The sequence below is a fragment of the Archocentrus centrarchus genome, chromosome 23, assembly GCF_007364275.1.
Source record: "Archocentrus centrarchus isolate MPI-CPG fArcCen1 chromosome 23, fArcCen1, whole genome shotgun sequence".
Lineage (NCBI taxonomy): Eukaryota > Metazoa > Chordata > Actinopteri > Cichliformes > Cichlidae > Archocentrus > Archocentrus centrarchus.
The window spans coordinates 4,369,835-4,391,686 of NC_044368.1; the positions used below are offsets into that span (position 1 = coordinate 4,369,835).

Genomic DNA, 21,852 nt, shown 5'->3' on the forward strand with positions numbered 1-21,852 from the left:
CATAGCAAAATGGGAAATAGTCACGAAAAAGCGCCTGTTTGTTTGTGTTCACAACTTTGAAACTACTGCACTGCAGCAGGAAGTTTAGTTTGTGTCTGCAGCATGCATGTTTTCAAAAGTCTTCAAAAAACAGGATATCAGACTGTGTGGGTTCACACCAGAAGTGAAGCAAAGTTTTCACGCAGTATGATTACAAAAGGTTTTCCTGGATGCAGTGCTTTTCCAGTGATCTCCATCCCATCCCTGTTTTTTGCTGCCGTTTCTTCCTCCTTCTTTCTCACCGTTCTTTCTCTCATCTGTCTTGTCTGCTGTCTCAGGGATAAAAGCATCTCCCAGACGCCACAAATCGATCAAACTCAATCAGTCTGCTGAAAGAGCGTCTCAAACACACACACACACACACACACACACACACACACTATTTAACCTCTTTTTTTTTTTTTACACTGTAGAAGCAGGACTAATGGTAAAGAATTTGCATCTAACTTTAAGCCTATAAATATGTAAAAGCTCATTTTGAAAAAGGAGCCATTTACGGTGAGTTGTCACTGCATTCATTTATAATTAGTGATTCAATTAAAAGATACATAGAAACTACTTCTAGCATATTAACAGTTGCACATTTATGTTAAATAGAGACAAAGGCATATCCTGAATTGAGATTTTAATTGGTGAACATTTTCTTCATGAGGTATTAAACCCAAATAAATTCTTATGAATGAATAAAATTTAAATGACCAGTTTTGTTGGTAAAGATGCCAAATGTAAAATGTAATGGAGAAAAAACTGTCTCACTATAAAAATATTTAAAAACATATAATTATGAGAATCAGTTTAAGGAAAGTTTTATTAAAAATGTTTCATAATTTTGTTCTTTATATTTTCTCCAGTATTTGTATTTGGACAACCTGAAACTTAACTTACTGCAGCCAAAACAACCAATTCAGTCGAGGTTTCCACGGTGTCTTGGAGGTCGAAGGTCAAAAATCCCAAACTGGCCAGACTTGACAGTTTTTTCACCTGTGCGTGAAAAGTCTTTCAGCATGAGTTCTATAATTGGTTTTGGTTTTGTGTGTGCAACGAGAGAGAGACCATAAGACTCCGGCTCCTTTAACACTCACCTGCTGAAACACACACACACACACACACACACACACACACACACACACACACACACACACACACACACACACACACACACACACAGCAGATAGCAGTCTTATACACAGAGGCATGTGAACTTTGAAGAAGCTTGTTTTAATCGATTATAGACTGTATGTAAAAGATGGAAGTAGCCACAGTGACATCACCCAAAGTGAAGCCTTGAGCAGTCCACTGCCATCTTGCCATTTTGAAACTGGGGTATGATGAGACGGGGTTGATCTGACTAACATGGCACAGACATCTTGATAAGGTAGGTTGGTTATAAAGCATGCCCCACTTTATTGTTTTTTGTGACTCCAACTGGACCATTATCCATAAGCACCATATTATTTCAATCATTTTAAACAAGTGACTGATACAATAAACTCATCAGAAAAATGTTTACTGAGGGTGTGGAAAGGGGGGAACCGAGGGTTATTTTTCCTACAGAACAACCAGACTTCCTTTTGGAACAAAAGGAGTCGCCCTCTGCTGGCCTTTCAAAAGAATGCAGGTTTAAGGCAATTTCTTATTGGCTTTACTTTTCAGACCTGGAAACTGGAATCTTTTATATACAGACTATGAGACAAATTAATGTGTTTTCATTCCCAGTGAAGACTGTGGCTTAAAACCTCCAGACTTTCAGTGGAACTAATATTCTTGGTGTTTAATACCATCCCACTTTGGTGGGCTCAGAATCTCCTCTCTGGTTTTTGTGGATGATGTGGTCCTGCTGCCTTCAGCAGGCGGCGGCCTCCGGCTCACACTAGAGTAGATCACAGCCAAGTGTGAAGTGGTGGGAATGAGAATTAGCACCACCAAGTCTGAGGCCGTGGTTCTCAGCCGGAAAAGGGTGGAGTGCCCACTTTGGGTCAGGGATGAGTTGCTGCCCCAAGTGGAGGAGCTTAAGTATCTCAGGGTCTTGTTTATGAGTGAAGGGAGGCGGGAGCAGGAGATAGATGGATTGGGGCTGTGGCTGCTGTGATGGGGATGCTGCACCAGTCCGTTGTGGTGAAGAGGGAGCTGAGCTTAAAAGCAAATCTGTCGATTTACTGGTTGATCTGCATCCCTACCCTCAAGTCATTCAAGTCAATAAGATGCAAATGGTGGAAATGAGCTTCATCCACAGGGTGGCTGGCCTCTCACTTAGAGATAGGAGGAGGAGTTCAATCATTCAGGAGGACTCAGCATAGAGCCACTACTCCTCCACATCGAAAGGTTAGGTGGTATGGGCATTTGACTAGAATGCCTCCTGGGTGCTTCCTGGGCCGGGTGTTCTGGGCAGAAGGAGGAGGCACCAAGGATGGACACACCAGAGAGATTACATCTCTCAGCTGGCCTGGGAATGGCCTCTGTGGCCCCAGATGAACTGGAGGAGGTGACTGGGGAGAGGGCGGTCTAGACATCCTGGCCCCAGATACAGTAAATGGCAGAAAATGGATGGATGGATGGAGTGGCTTTGTTAATCTAATCTGTGGGGTCCTGAGAAGTGTTAAAGAGGAATGTAAAAATACAGCTCCTGCAGGAAGGGTTAAATATCAGGCTTGAAATGTATATGGAGGACTCCATATTGTGTTGACTCACTGCAAATACTTGCACACAAGTTAGAAGACAAAGACAGGTGTGTGAATGAGGACAGGTGCGGGCTGAATACAGGAGCCATCTGTGCTCCCCTCATTATCTTTCTACTCTTGTCTTTCTTCTTTCTGTCTGCATGTCTGGACATGTGCTGGGGCGTATCGTGTAATCAAAACTTGAGCCGGTCAGAATAAAAAAGGATAAAAGTATAAGAGAAAAAAGAAGAATGAAGCTCCAAGAGGTGTAATATTACCTCAGCACATTCACACACCCACCAGCAGCAGCAGACACGAAGCAAAGCGCTGACATCTGAGGTGCTGTTTTTTTTTTTTTCCACTAAAATATACTTTAATTTTATAATGAGATCAGTTTAAGGTGTTTCTTGAGAAGTCATTTTAATATTTTGTTACTATAGTATGATATTTTTCCTCAGTTTACAATAAACTATAGGATAAGTTTCCTCTAACAGACACGGAGAATGGGAAGAAAGACGGGTTGACCATAGTGAGTGCTGGCCATCTACATGGACTGCACTCAAAACTCACCAGAGTTTCTCCACAGCAGACTGACTTCCAGGCGTCCAGAACATCGCATCACTTTTGGAAAACGGTAGAAAAATCTGGACATTCTCCTCAGAGGTTTCCCAAAGTTTTTGGCAAAGCCCATCGTGCACGCGCACTCTGTCTGCCACGCACACACAGTTTAAAGGTTTTTAGAATCCTGCAGGCTCCAGATGTCGATTCATATCCAAAGATAACTTTAAATAATTCCACAAAATAGTCATCCTTCACTGCCATCCATGATGTCTCTCTGTCTGCAGAAACTGGTCTACTCTGGTCCCTCCTCGCAGACACACCGTCCCCCATTTGTGTTTGTAGTGTGTGTGTGTGTGTGTGTGTGTGTGTGTGTGTGTGTGTGTGTGTGTGTGTGTGTGTGTGTGTGTGTGTCATTAGTTGCCACAGGCTGAATGTGTCTCACGGAGCCAAACTGTGACAGTGACTGAACAAACAACAGAACAGCAGCTGACGTGTACACACACACACACATGCACACACACACACACACGCTCACACACACATACTACACTGCAGAGGTTTGAACAATCAGCTTTAGTATTTCAGACGGTGCTTCTAAATGAGCCTCTAAACTATAAAACCTCTCCACTGTCTCTGTGCTGAGATGATGGTTTGATGCTGGTTTATAACACATCCATGTAAGTAATCATTTCTAAAATTTCACTTTTTCCTTGCAGTTTGCATTTGTTTTTCTTACCCTGACAAGAAAAAAGTACCATTTATTTGGCAGTATTTTATGTTACAGCTCAGTAGTAACACGAAGCAATTACGTGGAGATTAAACAGCAATAGCTACATGATACCAAATAATAACCAACTGGTATCAACTGTGGTTCTTAGCTGAGTAATATTAGACTGAAACTTATATAATGTGGTAATAACTAGGAGTAATAATGTGGAACAAATGCAGCAATGGATGAAACTGTAATAGTAATCTATAGTAATACTTAAGAATATGATAACTTATGAGTAAAAAAATTGTCATTTTTATGTAGCATCTAGAACTAAAGATTCTTAATATGGTTACAATGTGGTAGTAACCTCATAATAATAAGGTAACATAGGCTGATGTCACATATTGTGACACTGTTACCATATGATAATGCTGATATTAATCCTCATAAGATTTCTCCTTTGTTTGAAGGTAAGGACAAAACCACCTGTTTCCATTTATTTTATAGTAATAACAGATTAAACCAACAAATACCTGGAAACAGTTGTGTTAATTTTTATGCAATAACTATAAATCAGGGCTGCAAAGTCCAAACTACCTGTTTCTATTTATGGTATTTACATGTTATGTGGCCCTTTCTGCTTTATTCCCATATTATTACCACACTATTACCATGATATTACTAAGCTGCGCTGCCATTTATTTTACCATATACAGTCAGGTGGCATACACTAATATGAATTTTCATTAGCAAATCAATCCATCCATCTATCTATCCAATTATACTTATCTGGGGTCAGGTCGTGGGGGCAGCAGCCTAAGGAGAGAAGCCCAGACCTCCCTCTCACAGCCACCTCCTTCAGCTTATCCAGGCGAACAACAAGGCATTCCCAGACCAGCCAGGAGATGTAATCTCACCAGCATGTTGTGGGTCTGCCCTGAGGCCTCCTCCCAGTAGGACATGCCGGGAATACCTTCTCTAAGACGTACCCAGGAGCCACCTCAGCTGACTCCTTTCGATGTGGAGGAGCAGCAACTCTACTCTGAGCCCCTCCTGAATGGCTGCACTCCTCACCTTATCTCTAAGGGAGAAGCCTGCCACCCTTCAGAGGAAGCTCATTTCTGCCACTCATATCCACGATCTCGATCACTACCCTGATCAAGATCTGATCTTCTTGATTTGTCTTGAAAAAAAGGCCACACTGATATAAGAAATTGTTGTGGGTTTTTTTTTTTTTTTTTTTAGGCTGTGAAAATGTGCAAATGTGTTGTGCAAACAACAATGATCAGTTAATGGGAGACAGACATTATCATCTGATCTGATCTTATGGCTTCACGTGGAAAATGGATGTCAACAGCTGTTAGCTTGAGTGCTTCATCTGTCAGGAGAAGCTGGTTAATGCTAAGCAAGCTAAAGTAGCACTTGGCCTCCTTAAACAGACCTCTGGATCTGAACCAGAGGACAATTTGTTGGACCGTATGAAAGCATCTGATAAGGAAAAGAGGTGTGATGGAGCGGCAACAGTCGCAAAAAAAACACTGCGCTATGTCCAGATGCTGCAATATTAATGCAGTATTTAAAAAAAAAAATATCATCACACTGAGGAAATAAAAGTTCTACTATTTCTGTTCTGCTACATCAAAATGAGAGAGAACCGGCTGAAAACAAGCTGCAGCTGCCTGCAGAAATTCCTCCTACCGAGCCGACTAATGAACACACACACTAATGCAACATTAAACCCAATCAGACAAAGATCCCCGGCTCTCTTTGCTGGTTCTTGTTACTTTAGAGACGGAGCCACAGGACGAGAGACCCACAGGAACAGAGAGCTGAGACGCTTTCAGACAGAAGTCGAACCAAGGACAACACACATTATTTTTCTGCAGCTCATTTTACTGCCCAGTTGAACCAGCAATTTTTATTTAAAGGCATAAAATATTTGAGTGCCAAAAGTGTAAACAAACACAGAACAACTTACTATGACACAACTTCTAGCGTTGTGTAGCTGTCTTCAAGCTAATATTGACTCTCCTCCACGAATCCTTGCCTCACCCACTAACATGATGTAGGCCACTCATGTTGAAACAACAGTAATAAGCACAGTGTTTACTTTCAAATGCTGCTTACATATTTGGCCAAATAGTTCAGGCTTGTCACTGCTTAATAATTTTCTTGGAAGTCTCCTGGACAAAACTGTGCAATTTGGTACCAATTATGGAGGAAATGGAAACCAAGCAATCAGTAATTGTTCACATTGTTTAGATTTAATATTAATTCTGTTTAAGTAGTTAGATCACCTCTCATTTAGCAGTCATTAGCATCACCATGATTTTCAATTCTCTCATATTACAAAATCACGAGTGTGTGTGCCCAGTAAAAGCCACAATATGGCGATGAACTCTTTTTAACGGATCCTGCGTTGGACGAAAATTTTAATTTCAAAATTCAGCAACCTGCCCTGCATGGAAAATTAACCTTTGACAGAAACAACCGAGCCGCACTGCTGCTGTGGCTCTGCTGGCTTATGAGTGACTGTTTCTCTGTGTTAATAAGTGAGCCAGTGACAGATGCAGATATTAACAGTCCTCTGTGGAGAGCTGCAGGCCATAACTGCTTGTTTTTTCACGTTTTGTCCTTCTGAGTGGGGTCACCCATTTTGTTAAGACTTATGTGGAATGATGGGCCTGTAACAGGCTTCCTGAGTGGCTGTTGAATGGAGAAAAGCCTTTTAAATCTGCAGCCCACACACAAATACAAACTCCATCAGCATGCCTGGTAAAACTGACAGGAAGCACAGAGCAGACTGAGCGCTCATTATCTACAAATGTAATGAAGTTAAAGAGCTAAATGGAGGGAGGCAGAGTGGAAAGACAGTTTGTGTTGTATCTGTTGGGCTTCTTATGCAGTACCATATGTTGTTTAGGTATAATATTGCAGTACAGTAAACTCATATTGATATTAAAAATCAAGTCTAGTAGGCTGAAGACTATCCCAGCTGTCATAGGGTGAGAAGCAGGGCAAACCCTGGACAGGTTGCCAGGCTGTCAGAGAGCACCTGTATTTTTATTAGGTTTATTATTTCTAGTTATTTTAAAGGTGGAAGAAGAAATTAGCAGGGTAAAGAGTGCAGTCATTCAGGATGGGCTCAGAGTACAATCGCTACTCCTCCACATCAACAGGAGCCATTTGAGGTGGTCACCTCCCAGGTGAGGTGTTCCAGGCATGTCCTACCAGGAGGAGGCCTCGGGGCAGACCCAGGACATGTTGGAGATAAGCTGGAGGAGGTAGCTGGGGAGAGGGAGGTCTGGGCTTCTCTACTTGGGCTGCTACCCCCCACAGCCCAGCCCCAAATAGGCATAATAGGATGGATGGATGGATGGATGGAGTTTTAGACTAGTATAATTTTCCCCCCTCCTTTAGACAACTAAAAAAATAAGTTGCCAGGAAAATCTCTGGTTTTATCAACTACTAATCATAAAGTTTTATGGTTGCCCCCAAGTTACACAAATAGGTGATTACTATTTAAAGTAGCAGATATTTTATCAATCAAAACTGAGTGAGTAATGTTAATTAATCAGGACCAGTACAGGTCTCCAGTTTTTCATGGCAGGTAAGGGCAGGTCACAGGGGTATCAGCGGCGATTGCTGTTATAGGGTTAAAAACATGTTCAGCTGCTCTTTAATGCAACTATCTTATCAGCCAATCACATGACAGCAACTCAGTACATTCAGGCATGTAAACAAAGTCAAGACGACCCACTGAGGTTCAAACCGAGCATCAGAATGAGGAAGAAAGGTGATTTAAATGACTTTGAATGTGGATGGTTGCTGGTACCAGACAGGCTGGTCTGAGTAGTTCAGAAACTGCTGATCTACAGAGATTTTTCCAAACAGCCATCTCTAGAGTTTACAGAGAATGGTCTGAACAAGAGAAAATATCCAGTGAGTAACAGAGCGGAGCAAGAATGCCAGAGGTTAGACAAGAATGTCTAACCTCTGGCATGCTTTGAGCTGATAAGACGGCAACAGGCACTCAAATCACCACTTCCTGTAACCAAAGTATGAGGAAGAGCATCTCAAAGCTTACAGCAGAGGCGCTACGGCAGCAGAAGACCACACCAGGTGACATTCCTGTCAGCTAAGAACAGGAAACTGAAGCCATAGTTTGCACAGGCTCCCCAAAATTAGAGAATGGAAGATTGGAAAAACGATTCCTGCTGCAAGATGGAGACGGTACGGTCAGAATCTGGTGTGAACAGCATGAAAGCATGGATGAATCCTGCCTTGCTTCAAGAGCTCAGGCTGCTGGTGGCAGTGCATTGAGTGGGAGACTTTTTTTTTTTTTTTTTTTGCATACTTTGAGCCCCTTAATACCAACTCAGCATTGTTTGAATGCTACAACACAGTGAGAACACATTTTAACATTTTAAAAAATAAAATGTTAAAATAATTTATAAAGACTGTGTTTTTAAATTCAAGTTTATTATTGAGATTATGCATCCCTATCAGCATGCTGCCAGTTACTCGCACAAATCATATTTAAAGCTATGTGATGGGATTAACAAAGGGCGAAAGAAATTAGAAAAATGGAACACCTTGTGTAGCAGATATTCAGATATTCAAAACATCCATCTAATTTCCATCAGAGCAAAAACAAACACAGCACTGCAACCATGTTGGGAGCAGCGCACGTAAGGGAAGAAGAAACCGTTTTCGAGCTTCCTATTTCTATTGTTTGCCAAACAGAAGTAGACACAAAGGGAGGTCCACAGTTTGCCCTTGAGGAGTCACCGAGTTTTCTTTTAGACCTGAACTGGTCCTTCTGCATACCAACATGCATTCCAGCACTGGGCTTCCTTCATAGCCCTGCCAGCATTCAAACAAGGAGCCATTACTGCATGTCAGATGGTGCCACCTGAAAACGATGTCACTGATAAAGAGTCTGTGCTCATTCAAATGAGTTAAACTTCCTTAAAAGAACTGATGGACAACTTGTCCATTGTTGACTTAAAAAAAAATCCCAAAATGTAGTTATATGTTCCTAAAAATAATAAACTATGTGCATATGACTGAAAACCTTCAGATTTCTCTCATCTGTGTCAGTCTGCTCTACCTCTTTGGTCAGCAAAATGATAGAAAATATTCCCCAAAGCACAGGCTGGTGGATTACAGACCTACTGTGCAGCATGTGGGAAGCTTAGCACAGGAAAATCCTATAGAAATCATTGGATATGTGGGGGATGTTTTTCTCGCTTTTTTTGCATTGAATTTTTGAGGCAACTTAGATTAAAATCTGCTTATCTTGTGGGATTCCAGCACCCTGTTATTTAGGCTTCTTATCTTTTGGACTTTCTCCACCTGCCCCCCCACACCCCTGACTTAATCGTATGCAGCCTCACCTGCACAGGTGAGCCCATTCTCGAAGATGTATTTGCAGCACAAATCACACCAGGTGCTCTCCCCTCGGGGTTCGAAGGTGTGTCCAACTCCGGACTCCTCCTTCACCCTGGGGTCCTTCTCATTAGGGGAGAAGATGGTCCTCACATCTGGAGGTCTGAACCCCTTCCTCCTGCCACGGGGTGCCCCCCCTCCGTGTCCTTCCATCCCGTTCCCAGCAGCTTCTGCCCCGTCTCTCCTCTCAGGTCCAGCATCCGGCGGGCTTTTTTCGCTCCAAACCGCCTCCAGGCTCTCCAGACTGCGTGACTGAGGAGACGCGTGTCTCCGGACAGCTCTTACAACTGGCGCGCCCTTGTTGGCCTTGGAGATCCGCATCTTGGCGTCCGACTGCGGCCACGTCGCCTTCGTTGCTTCGTTCAGAATGTCGTGAGGTTTGTTGATATGAACCGCCTGCAAGGCTAGCGGACAGTCATCTGTGACCGATGAGCGCGGGGGGGCGTATTTCCGAGGGTTGTGGTAAAACATTACGCACGTTTTTTCATTCTCCGCTTCGATGTGGACGTGTGTTAGCCGGAGTCAGACAGGTGAGGTCTTGTGGGTTACGATGACACCACAGATAATCCTTCGGGCGCACATGTTTGCAGTCGGAGAGCAGGTTGAGGCGGTCGGGTTGGATCTCATTTCACTGGGAGGCATCAAACATGCGCTCCAGGAAGGACCGCGTCCCAGACTTCATTTACAAAAATGTAAATTTAAAAGTTCTTTCTCACTGTCATCACAGAAACTCCCCCCAGGCAAGACCTAAAAAACTCATTCAGTTTATGCGTTGGCCTTTTTTATTCGTACATAAGAAAACTTGTGCCTGCTTCATCTGACAAATAACTTTTTCCACAATGCAAACCAAATATGTTCGCAAATATTTGGGTTCATTTTATATATTCCCAATTAATCAAAATATACATAATAATTTGACAACAGTGGAAAAATATGAACACACAAAGAAAATATTTTTTTTTTTTTTAAAGAAATCAAAATGCTGCTGCATCACGCTGCAGTTCCTCTTTTGACCACACGATGGTGCCATTTCCACTTAATCAGGAGGTACCAGCAGTAGGAGAATGAAAACGTTTATCCAGGACTACAAACTCAGGACCACTCTGGGAAAATAGGATCGGATTAAGGGGTGGAGTTATAGATTTTTTTTTTTCAATTTAACACATAAAAAAAAATATATAAAACATGTCCTGAATGTTCAGGCTTTGGTCCACATCAAGGCCTTAGACCACAGCTACCACTTTTAGGTTATCTATATTATATTTAACTGGTCATTCTACTGTCCTGTGATTACAGAAATTAAAGTTCATTTATATAATTCCTTAAAGTAACAGTGCCCAGAAGTGTTTCAAGATGACAGCTGTGTGGGACAATGTTGGAGTTGCTCAGAAATGTTCATGTATCGGCGCTCTAAAAAGTAATCACACAAAGACCAAATCAGCATAAAGAAGAAAGTAAATTAAGGCTGTTTATAGAACATTAATAATGTCAAAATTTTCATTTTCTGCAGGACTGCATGGCATTTTTTTATTGTTTGCCTCTTTGTCCACATGTTGACAACATGGTCCTATCTCCATTCCTGTTTACTCTGGCTGTTTTACTGGAAATCTGAGGTGTACAAACGTGCCACCTGCAGTGGTTCTCTGATGACGCTGCAGTGCTTGGGTGTATAAGGTGTGTGCAGGAGTCGGAGCACAGGGAGCTGGTGAGGAGCTTTGTGGAGTGGTCCAGCAGAAATCACCTCCTTCTCAGTGTCAGCAAGACAAAAGAGATGGATGTCGACTTCCAGAGGGAAAAAATGTGACAAAGCCCATAAACATCATGGGTGAGGAGGTGGAAAGAGTGGACAGCTACAGGTACCTGGACAGGTAGACTGGACTGGAAGACCAACAGTGATGCTGTGTATAAGAAGGGGATGAGCAGACTCTACTTTGTAAGGAAGCTCTTCTCCATCAGCATCAGTGCCAGAGATGCCAGCAGGATCAACAAACTGATTCACAAGGCTGGAACCATCATTGTCCAAATTTGGAGGCATTCAAGTCAGTGAGGGACAAACTGAACAAACTGCTCTCCATCATGGACAACCCATCTCACCACAGCTCCACTCCACACTAATGAGGCAGCAGAGCTCCTTCTCCCTCAGACTGATTCAACCCCGCTCCCGTAAAGGACGCTTCAGGAAATCCTTCCTACCGTTCTCCATAAAACTGTACAATAACTCTTCTTTCTGACATCTGTCAGGACACACAATCCCACACACATATTTCTGTATTATGTCTTCTTCAGTTGTCTTTCAGATTCATAGTGTACATCTTATTTATTAATGCACCTGTGGCACTTTTACTCTCACTTTATTGCAGATTGCACTATTTTCTTGCTGCTGTAACACAAGAATTTCCCTTATTGGATCAATAAAGGAGCTTAATTGGTATGAAAGCTTGTTTTGTTTTGTTTTTGTCTACGAGTCAAAATTAGGCAAAATTCCAACATTTATTTTTCCAGTGGCAGAAAAAAGCTTCCATACAGATTAAAATGTGGAACACTGTGTCAACAAGAGGTCAAACAATAAAAACAAATATTTAAAAAGCCTTAATTTACTCTTTATGCTGAATTGGTAAACATGCACATAAAAGTAACCAGAGACCACTTAATATGAACCAAGAGTGATTTTAATCAAACTGAACCTAACCTTTTTAAGTTACATTAATTTTACATGCTGAAAACATAATTACACAACACAGATTTAAAGCCTTTTTTTCGGTTGCTCCCTTATTCACAAGGGGGCGCCACAGTGAGCAGAGTTTTACGTCTCGACTCGGCTCCAAAGGGATTTGTGTCTCCTCCTGAGATCAAACAGGGATCTTTTTGCTTGTTTGGCAAAATGTGTAAACTACTACATTACATAAACATGAGATATACTTTGTTAGCTTAAAGAAACTATTTAACAGTAAAAAAGAAAATAAATGGCATCAGAAATGTTGTTCCGCTTATTTTTAAAGGGAAAGTGCAAGTGCTCTGTTTATAAAAAAAAAGCATTTTTTTTTAATGTGTGTCGTTACATCAGATCACAAAGTAATGAATATAACAACGTATGACAAAAATATAATAGATTTACACAGGAATACAGAATAACACTATCAAAAATGCCACATAAATTCTTTCTTCTTTGGCTCAGTCACTGAAATTGTTACAAATGTAAAAACTGTTAAATGATCAGAGAGAAACTGTTTTGCATTTCATGTAAACTCATTTTGCCCTCTACAGCTTCTGAGAGGGTTCATTGTTCATGTTATAGCTCCTGAAGCCACAGAGAGGTGCAGGCTTTGGGCTGCAGGGAGAGCCGGGGGGGGCTCGAAAACCCACTCCCTTTCTATTCAGTCGACTTCCTCAGTCTCCTCAAATGCTGCCTCCTGCAAAATAAGAAGACGCTCGAGTGATTTGACAAGTTCAACGGGTCAATCTAGTAGTTCTATTAAGAAGGTTATTCTTTTAAACGTACATATCCTCCTTGTTCCTGCACCCAGGATGAAAAATTATCCTGCATGTATCGAGCTCCGTGGTTCAGCAGGCGGTTTGCAGGCAACGTTTCCACTGATGACAGACGAGCGGTGACCTGAAACAGAAAACAAACAAACGTGTTCAGACGTCACCCAGGAGACACATTCACATGAGAATGAGTCACTGTCACAACCAGGAAAATGCACACCTGCCCAGGTAAAGACGTTTGCTCATTTTTAAAAATCTTTTTTATCCACATGAGGAAACAACAGTCGAGGGATTGACTGCCAGCTTTTTCAGAGCTGATATCACTTAGTGGTCAAGAAGACCGATAACCGATGTGGATTCGCCTCAGATCACAAGACTGTGCGGTTGTAACATCAGCAGACAGAACTGTTACTGCAACTTCAGTGATTTCTGCGTCTTCCCCCTTTAGCCTCACTTAGATCATGTTTCATACAGCAAAATAAGACTTATCATTTAAGCTGTTCTCACCTCACACATAACAGCCATCTGTGTTTTTGGCGACGCCTGCGGCCCTGGAGAGTTGGGGTTGGAGGTCCTGAGGCCCACTCGTGTAAGGAAGGTATTTATTAACCTCCAAAAGAAACTGTAGTCCCAGAACAGTTCTGCTTTTATGTCGACATCTTTCAGCACCTGATGGAGACAAAAAAACAAAAACAAAAGTGTTTAAAAACTTTTTGTACTGGAGAGGTTAAAAAAAAATGAAAGAAACCTGTTCAGTCATTAAAAATTTTTAAAAAAGTTTTCCACATCAGATAAAGGCGGTTTCGTACCTTCTCGTTCCACCTGTCTCCAGTGTCTCTCAGCAGCAGACCAATTATCTTCTCCAACTCATCTAAAAAGAACAGAAGAGCTGATTATCAGTCACATCCACAACACACACAAAAAAACCCCCCAAAAAAACACACACTTCCTCATGTCTGCATAAGGAACTAATTATGACGATGTTACACCCTTTTATCTACATTTAGCTGCATAAACTGGTGCTAATGCACCTGAAGTGGTTTGTCTGCAGCTTCTTTCTTTAGCAGCAATAATAAAAAGTAACTTCTAATTATCAGAGGGGGGAAAAAATGAATAAAAAAAACCTTTGAAGCTGCTCTCTGATTACTTTAATGAGACACAAATCAGCTGAAAATCAGATCTTATTAGAAAGTGAAAGGTGACAAACTGTTGCTTAAAAGAGGTCTAAGAATCTGGTTGAAAGTGAAATGACACTCTTCCTCCATAACACCTCTGCAACTCCACAGATGACGAGCAGATTTTACTTTAAACTAGTGGTAAGAGGTTTATGATTATTGACCTCTCCAGAGCCAGCATCTCCAGAACTGGGCAAACCACACCAGAGCAATCCAGATGGATAAACAGAACGATGGCTCAGAGGCAAAATATGAAAATGCGGTTTGGGAGTCAGTTAAAACTCTGGAAACACTTTAAAGACTAACATGCACGGACATCTGATGCTTGGCGGGGATTGGATACTGTGTGAAACATTACTCAGAACTATCCGATCCGCCCAAGATTAGTAAGGTTAAGAAATGTTTTAGCTCCAGCGAGGAGGTGGCTCAGCAGTCAGTGGTTTTCTCCAGTTCTTCCATTATCAGAAAACACGCCAGGTTGGAAACGGAAGAAACTGATTGGTGAAGGTGAAGGTTGCATAAGCCGTTTTGCAGTAATGCCTTCATTTTGGCTCCTCTAACAAAGCATATCCTCAAATGCTTCTCATTCCTGGCTAATCTTTTTTTTTCCTGTCAGATTAGACACAGATATAATCTGTGCCATTCATCAGGTTGGCGATTCAGTGATTCAAACTTCATGCATTCAGCTCACCACCTTCCCCATCAGTCTCGATTTCTGGAGGAGTTAACCGGATCTCGTCGGCAAGCTCCGTCAGCCTTAATGCGACCTCTTCCGCCTTCTCCTCCTCCTCGTCCTTCTTTTCAGGCTCGTCTGGAAAACACAGAACACGCATACCAAATCAGAAACCTTACACTCAGACATGGCACAAAATGATCATGCAAAAACAGAACCTTAAAAAGGACTGCATCATGGTGAGGTTTGGCTGACCTACTGGGTAAAACACGTGCTGGCAGAAAGTTGCAAAACAGGAAGGCTGCAATTTGGTGTTTGAACTTGACAACTCAGTTCAAGAGGAAAAGCTGAGTCATTGGGCCAAAAAATTTCACAGTGAAGTGATTCAAAAACCTTCACATTTAGGGCAGTTCTCAAATATGTTCTGGCACGCCCCACATCCTCAAAGATCCAAGAGGTTTCTGGTCGCCTGTGCTCACATAAGAATCAGTAACATGAGTGTTTACGAGAAAACAAAACCTACGGTGCAGGTCAGCTCATTTACATAATTCAAACTGAACTCAAACCACGAGGACGTTTAGTTTCTTTTCAGCATGCCAGGTCAAGTCCACGACGTCGTGCTCATTATGTGACGTTTTTTATTAGATGCCATTTTGCCATAGTTCAGTTACACAGACTGTAAATATACAGAACTGAAACAGTCAAATAAGAGATCCAACTTTCATTTTAACACAATAAATTCTCCAGTTCTGGTTTCTAAATATTTGCTGGTATTTTTGTCTTCTCTTTTTTTTTTTTATAAAAGAATATTTTTGAGTGTTTTGGACTCTTATTCTGACATCTTGGACCTGGGATGAAGACTTTTGCCCATTATTGGATAAAACAATTGAGTGAGACAATAATCTACAATTTCATTCTAACCCTAAGAACATTCATTTTACCCGTCTCGACAGCCCTCCTGCAACATGCAGTTTCTCCTGGGTCACTAAAATCTTATCTCATATTCAGATTTTCCTCTGACCTTCTGAGCAAATGACTTTTCAAGCAGCGTCAGTGCCACACGCAACGATAAAAATCAATAAAACATGACTGTTATGACGAAGCTGTGGTCAGTGATTCAGTGTAAGGTGGCAATTAAACTTTTCTTGCCTCACCACTTCAATAAAATCCAACCTCAAGTTTTTACAGTAAAAGCTGTAACTTAAAGTCTTTATCTGTGAGACGGCGCCAGACGTCAGACTTCTGGTGGATAATAACACTTAATTTCACTGTGAGTCCAGTTTTTTGTTATACTACAGTAACTACCGCTTTATACTACGGTAACTACCGCTTTACACTACAATAACTACTGCTTTATCGATCATTTGATTCCTTATGTCAGTCCTTAGTTTTATATTCTTTTATTTGTGTTTTATGACAGTGAACTAATTCTATGGTTCACATTAACTGAGGAGACTGTGCTGTTATCTGAGGCTACACCTTCATGCTCCCACCTGTAGAATGGAAACACCTGTCGCTGACGTCACCAGCCGGGTCCTGCGGTAGCTGCTGCTCTTCGACTTCTTCATCCTTAGTCTGAGACCTGGTGCAGCTGAAAAATTTTGACAGGTGTTTCAGTACCTTCTTCTTCTTCTTCTTCGCCCCCTTCTTCCTGTTTTCCTTGTTCTCATCGTGGATCAGTGTGTTTGATGGAGTTTTCACATCTCCATCTGCATCGTCTTCACCACTTTTTGCAGCCGGGCTTGTCTGTGCGTTTGAGTCATCCTTCTTGTTCAGTTGTCTCCTCCTCCTCGTCGCGTAGGCCATCATGACTCTGAACTCCACCGTTTCCTCCATGTTCTCCACGTCCGAGGCTGATGTGGGGCCATCAGAGAGGCCGTTAGGGTGGGACAAGGGGTCGTGGATTACGATGCGTTCACTTGTCATCTTGGCTTACTGTTTAAAAAAAAGAAATTTAAACGTCAACCTGATAAACTTGAAAGGTACAGGTTACTTAAAAATCTTTAATTAGAGAAAGCCATGAGAGTCTAAACCCTTAGCTGGGCACAGGAGCCTGTTTAAAGAATCACATGTCAGGAAACATGTGCGTGGTACTTTTTCTCACAGGGGTTTTCCTGGAAAGATCACAACAAAGCAATAAAAGATATCTGAACATTGTTCAAGTGTGGTTTCATTAGTTAACGGGCAGAAACCCTCTTAAGTAGAAATTATGTAATCTAAGTTTTATTCACTTCACATGACAAATACATGACTCAGTTTGTGGAAACTGTTTCACCCAGCCTGACAGTTGTGTAATAAGGAGGTTTCCAGCCACATTTTGGGCCACTCATATGAGCAGATAGGTATGAAAATATTTAAGGCAACGCTCTGTATCACTGATTTTACTGATTTCTGTTATTTCCAGCCATTTCGTGAATAAACATGCATTTTATGCTCGATTTAATGAAACCACAACCCTGTACCTATGCCCTGTTTGTTCACTTCAGTTTCATCTTTTCAATGTCAACTTTCAGTGGGCAGCTAACAAAAACTTTAATCAGAAAATAACTGATTAACTGCTGCAGCCAAAGTTACTGTACTTCTGTCTAATCATTTTTAATCTTATTTAATTCCAAGTTTCTCTTTTCAGAGGTTTCCGGGTTGGTTTTTGATTTGGAAAGGTTTAGTTTCGGTTTCAGAAACCAAACCACAAAAAAAACCAAAAAAACAAAAAACAGTTGTACCAGGAAGTGAGCTCAACACAGGCAGCGTAGCTTCCTGTTATCTGGAATCGCTCAAACTATCAAACTAAGAGCGGCGATGATTCAGAAAATCATTAATCTGGTGATTTAAACGTTTTAATCCCCGTTAACGGTTTTATTGCCTCAGTGCTGCTGCTTAAGGTGACAGCTGCAGATTAGAGGTCTGAAACTTTAAACTGGACCCGTTTAAATATTAAATTTTACTGTCCCACAGTGAAGGAGATGTGGAAATCACTTTAGTCGCTAATTAAAACGCCTTTACACTCGTCTTTGGTTTTGGTTAAATATGAAAATTAGCTCTGACGACAAATATATATATATATATATATATATATTTTAAAAAATCATAAAAACAAAACTGCCACACTTTAACAGATCAAAAAGCTCAATAAATCACCCAGAGGACCGATGAACAGCTATTACATCTACATTTGTAAACCCTGATTATTTTATGTTTTTGGTGTCTCTGCAGTAACAGTTTATTTATAGCCGGTTTCGCTCCTCCCCGGCTCCTCTGACTGCTGCCCGGGCAAGTCTCAAAAACAGCTGATCGATTCAGGAAACGCGATTCACAACACAACACACTGACACACTAAGAACACACAAACCTAAGAGAGGATTTTAAATAACTGATGTGAGATAATTAATGAATAAAAGCCGCATTTAAATCCGTGTAAGCACTCATTTGCTTTCCATGCGGTCAGAAAAGTTGTGTAAAAGTAGACATGCCCTCGTATCGCCGTTATTTTCTTTAAAAAAGCGCTAAACTGTCTGGAAATGTTAGAAATACCGTCCCAGGTGAGACAGGACTGCTCATAAAACACGATTAAACAAAGAAGAAGAAGAAACGAGTTGTCAGCCACATGAACGCACTTTACAGTGAGTTTAGTACACAAACAAACAGAAACAAAGTTACTTACGATACAAATGATCACACAGACGGGGAAAAATAATCTCTAAGGCGTTTTTCCAACACTGTCAGCGACCTTAGCTCTAAAGATGCACTCTGGAGTTACGCTGAACTCCGCCGACCTTGTAACTTTGTTAGGAGTGGGCGGGGCTTTTGATTGCGTGGTAATACGTCATGCTTCTAAAAGTGGGCGGTAACATTCAGCCTGACTCAGCAATCATTCTTAATTTAGTGGGCCGTTTTGTTTTGTTTGTCTCACAGATTCTTATCTGTAATTTTAATTCGTAACATGTGATTTTATCACAGTAAATGGTTTCGCTTTGCATGACTGAGCAAAAATAATAGCAGGTGAAGAAGCGATGCTGTCAAATTTACGAACTGAAAATTTACCTTTTTTATTCCACTTAAGACAAAACACCTTCCACGAAGATCACTGCACTTCCCCCGAGTCTCTGTGGTTCTGTGAATAAATAAAGCTGCCGTTTCTCACTGTGTTATTTCAGGAATTGGTTTGTTATGCATTGCACTGAATTACTAAACAGCTGAAACAGCCTCTCGTCTGTTGACAACAGAGCCAAACTTTATTTTGCGGAGCACACCGACAAAAGCTGTGGTCAGCCGGATTATGAAGGGTTACATAATAAATAAATAATGACCTATATGTATCCTCATGTATTATTATAGCTACTCTGTGTTCTACAATAGAATCTATCAACTCCTTGTTGCAACTGTTTCTATTTGTAGCAATTTCTACTGCCGTCTTACAGAAAATGATCTCAAAATGTAATAACTCAAAAGTCTCAGAGCAGCCCTTAATTTCAAGATGTTAGTTGAAAACTTGAGAAGTAGTTTGTCTGCATTCCACTTGGGCAAAACAATCAGCAGGTACACCAGGAAACGCTGACAGGTTCCCGCAAGAACAGGATGAGTTACAGACAGGAGTCTATAAAATGGGCTGTCATTTACAAGAATCAGAACCTTTTTTACAGAGAATTTCTGTGTTAGCAGACACGCAAGACTGCAGGGTTTTTTTGTTGCTGTTGTTTTTGTTTGTCTCCATGTGAGGAACTGACACATGACTGTTTAACATGTGGTGAGCAGGGTTTCTACACATTTCTAAAATGTTTCCTTTCAGTTTCTTTTATATTCAGTTTACTGACTTCGGGTGAGTTTTTTTAAAATTTTTTATGTTAAGCCACTAAGCACTGACTATGAATCAGAATAAAAAATGCACCTGACTCAAGGGATGAACCAGAGCTGTGTCTACACACGAGACAACTGAACAAAGAACCAGTTTTAAATTGTATCTTGAGGCACTTTGATACTAATATCTGAAAACTTGGCATCTCTCAGAAAAACCTGAATATAGCATCTACAGGATCTGTCTACAGCAGCTGGACAGAATCTGAAAGGCAAATCTTTAAGAAACAGGGAAAAATCCAGACGGATCTGGACCTTCAGCTGATCCGTCTGATGTTCACTGAAACCTCGTTACAAATGGTCCCAGTGATCCCAGTTTCCCCGCTCACTAACAGGAACACTGCAGTCTTAATTAACTTTAGGGCATTCCCAGGTGTGATTCACATCTGCCTTCTCAAAGGCACGTGAAATGTCTCACCTTTGTGTCAGCTCATTTTCTTTCTTCCAGTTTAAACTATAACTGGGTCAAAGTTCATGTCAGCTTTAGGAGCTAATACCACTGAAAAGTGCACACTGATTCATGCTTATTTTCTGATGTTTTCTAACAATGAGCAAAATGACTCAAATATCAAATACTGTAGAAACGCAGGGTAGAATTTCTTAAATGCTTAAGCGTCTGAGGGCAAGTGGCTGCTTGTTAAACCCCAGAGAACTTAGTCTGTGTCATCTGTATACTTCCAATGGTGGATGATCATATTAAACATGGCTAAACTTTAATCTCCAAACAGAAGTTCAGGCTCCAGACTCCACTATGACTCCTTTATCAAGTATGCCTGTCACAGCGGTAGCCCCTGCTCTGTCAAGACTTTAGGTTGCACATTGGCCAGACTCATCCCTCTGAGATGCAGCAGAACAGCAGAAACAGAGTTGTAGATGTTTGTTGGGAATGTCCAGCAGTTTGGTGACAAAATTAGAGAGACAAGATGAGATGGTTTGGACATGTGCAGAGGAGGAATAGTGGATATACTGGACAAAGGATGTTGAATAAAGGAGCTGACAGGCAGGAGGAAAAGAGGAAGAGCACAGAGAAGTTCATGGATGCAGTGAAGGAGGACATGCAGAGGGTTGAAGTGAGAGAGGAGGAAGCCTGAGAAAGGGTGAGATGGAGGCTGATGACCCTAAAAGGAGCAGCTGGAAGCAGGAGACCAAAGTGTGTTGGAGTTCGCGACTATCAAGCAGGAATTTGTTGAGTTTAAATTCCTGTTAGCTTTCTTATATTAGAGGCTGCTAACTGTCCAACTGGAGTTTGTTTCATTTGTTTCCATTTTATAATTCATTTTCTCCTCAAAACCATCCTCATTTGGGTGCTGGGGTGGCTCCGTGAAGTTGGTGAGCAGGTGACCAAGGATGCCGCATGGCTTTGGTGCAGGCAGCCTGGGTTTGCATCCGACCTGCAGCCCTTTGCTGCGTGTCTTCCCCTCCCTCTCCATCTGACATGGTCACCCAGGGGCACCCTGAGGATGCACCAGTTCACCTTTTTTTGTGGAGAAAAGGAGTGGACAGGCTTGTGAACGGAGAATCATTTGCACATCAGTGTATGTAAAAACTGAAGACATTACAGCAGATCCCAGATCCGTTGGCGGCGAGACCTTTAGAGCCATCTGGTTACTTCAGCGTAACGAGCTTAAAGAATTCCTCAGCATCTCCATTTTCATGATCCCCTTAGGAGATCGGTGACTTTTATGCAGTGCCACCTGAGAGTTACAGTAGGGCTTTTAGCAAAAGGTCTCAACATTTATGAGATATAATTAGAAGAAATGTGCAAAAACATTTTGTTTCCCCCATTTTTTGGTGCCAGATTTTTGAAATTTTGTTACCATTTGATCCAGTATTTAACCAGTGCTTTGATAAAGAGGAGTTCTGTCTCATATTTACCAAAAACAAGCATGTTTTAGTCCTTTTGTATCGATGTCAAGAGCTCGTGTTGATATACAGTGATTTACACTAAATTCAATATATGTGCTGATTGGAGACACACAGTAACATGACCTTATTTATCAGCTTTTTTTTCATCAAGTTCATGTATGAGTCAGCATGAGTATGAAAACATGTGACTTCCTTAAAACAAGTTTGAGAAGCTGGTGTTGTGAAGCAATTTCCCTGGCAACCATTCAAACAGGAAATGAGGTCACACGCAAAAAACGGCGTCACATTTTTAACAAATAAAAAAAAACAACAAAAAAAAAAAAAAAACAAACTTCAAGTAATCCCATCATCATTATCATCCTCATCATCATCATCATCAGT

At 41.3% G+C, this 21,852-nt stretch overlaps 2 protein-coding genes across 3 annotated transcripts in view; both read right to left on the reverse strand.

Moving 5' to 3' along the window:
* Positions 1-9,891, reverse strand: part of rassf3 (Ras association domain family member 3) — a 71,511-nt gene extending 61,620 nt beyond the window's left edge. The window contains exon 1 of the mRNA XM_030720580.1: positions 9,369-9,891. Coding sequence (XP_030576440.1) covers positions 9,369-9,891 — 523 coding nt within the window. The remainder of the gene's footprint in view (positions 1-9,368) is intronic.
* A 2,182-nt stretch (positions 9,892-12,073) lies between these two features.
* Positions 12,074-18,539, reverse strand: LOC115773597 (uncharacterized). 2 transcript variants are annotated; one of them, XM_030720418.1, is made up of 7 exons: positions 18,416-18,539; positions 16,248-16,689; positions 14,776-14,892; positions 13,716-13,777; positions 13,414-13,575; positions 12,920-13,033; positions 12,074-12,830 (listed from the first exon to the last, which is right to left on the reverse strand). In XM_030720418.1, exons 2-7 carry the CDS (start codon positions 16,678-16,680, stop codon positions 12,795-12,797), a joined length of 924 nt encoding a protein of 307 aa, XP_030576278.1. In that variant the 5' UTR covers positions 16,681-16,689; positions 18,416-18,539; the 3' UTR covers positions 12,074-12,794. The 2 variants fall into 2 exon arrangements, with proteins under 2 accessions (XP_030576278.1, XP_030576277.1); XM_030720417.1 differs by having other exon boundaries at positions 14,773-14,892.
* Positions 18,540-21,852: the final 3,313 nt, after the last annotated feature.

Excerpts from the sequence above, each read along its gene's own strand:
- LOC115773597 (XM_030720417.1), bottom strand. The coding sequence starts at position 16,680 with ATGACAAGTGAACGCATCGTAATCCACGACCCCTTGTCCCACCCTAAC. Across the intron at positions 13,034-13,413 it reads AGATGGCTGTTATGTGTGAG|GTCACCGCTCGTCTGTCATC; the intron begins GTGAGAACAGCT and ends TTTCTGTTTCAG. Across the intron at positions 12,831-12,919 it reads TGCAGGAACAAGGAGGATAT|GAGGCAGCATTTGAGGAGAC; the intron begins GTACGTTTAAAA and ends CTTATTTTGCAG.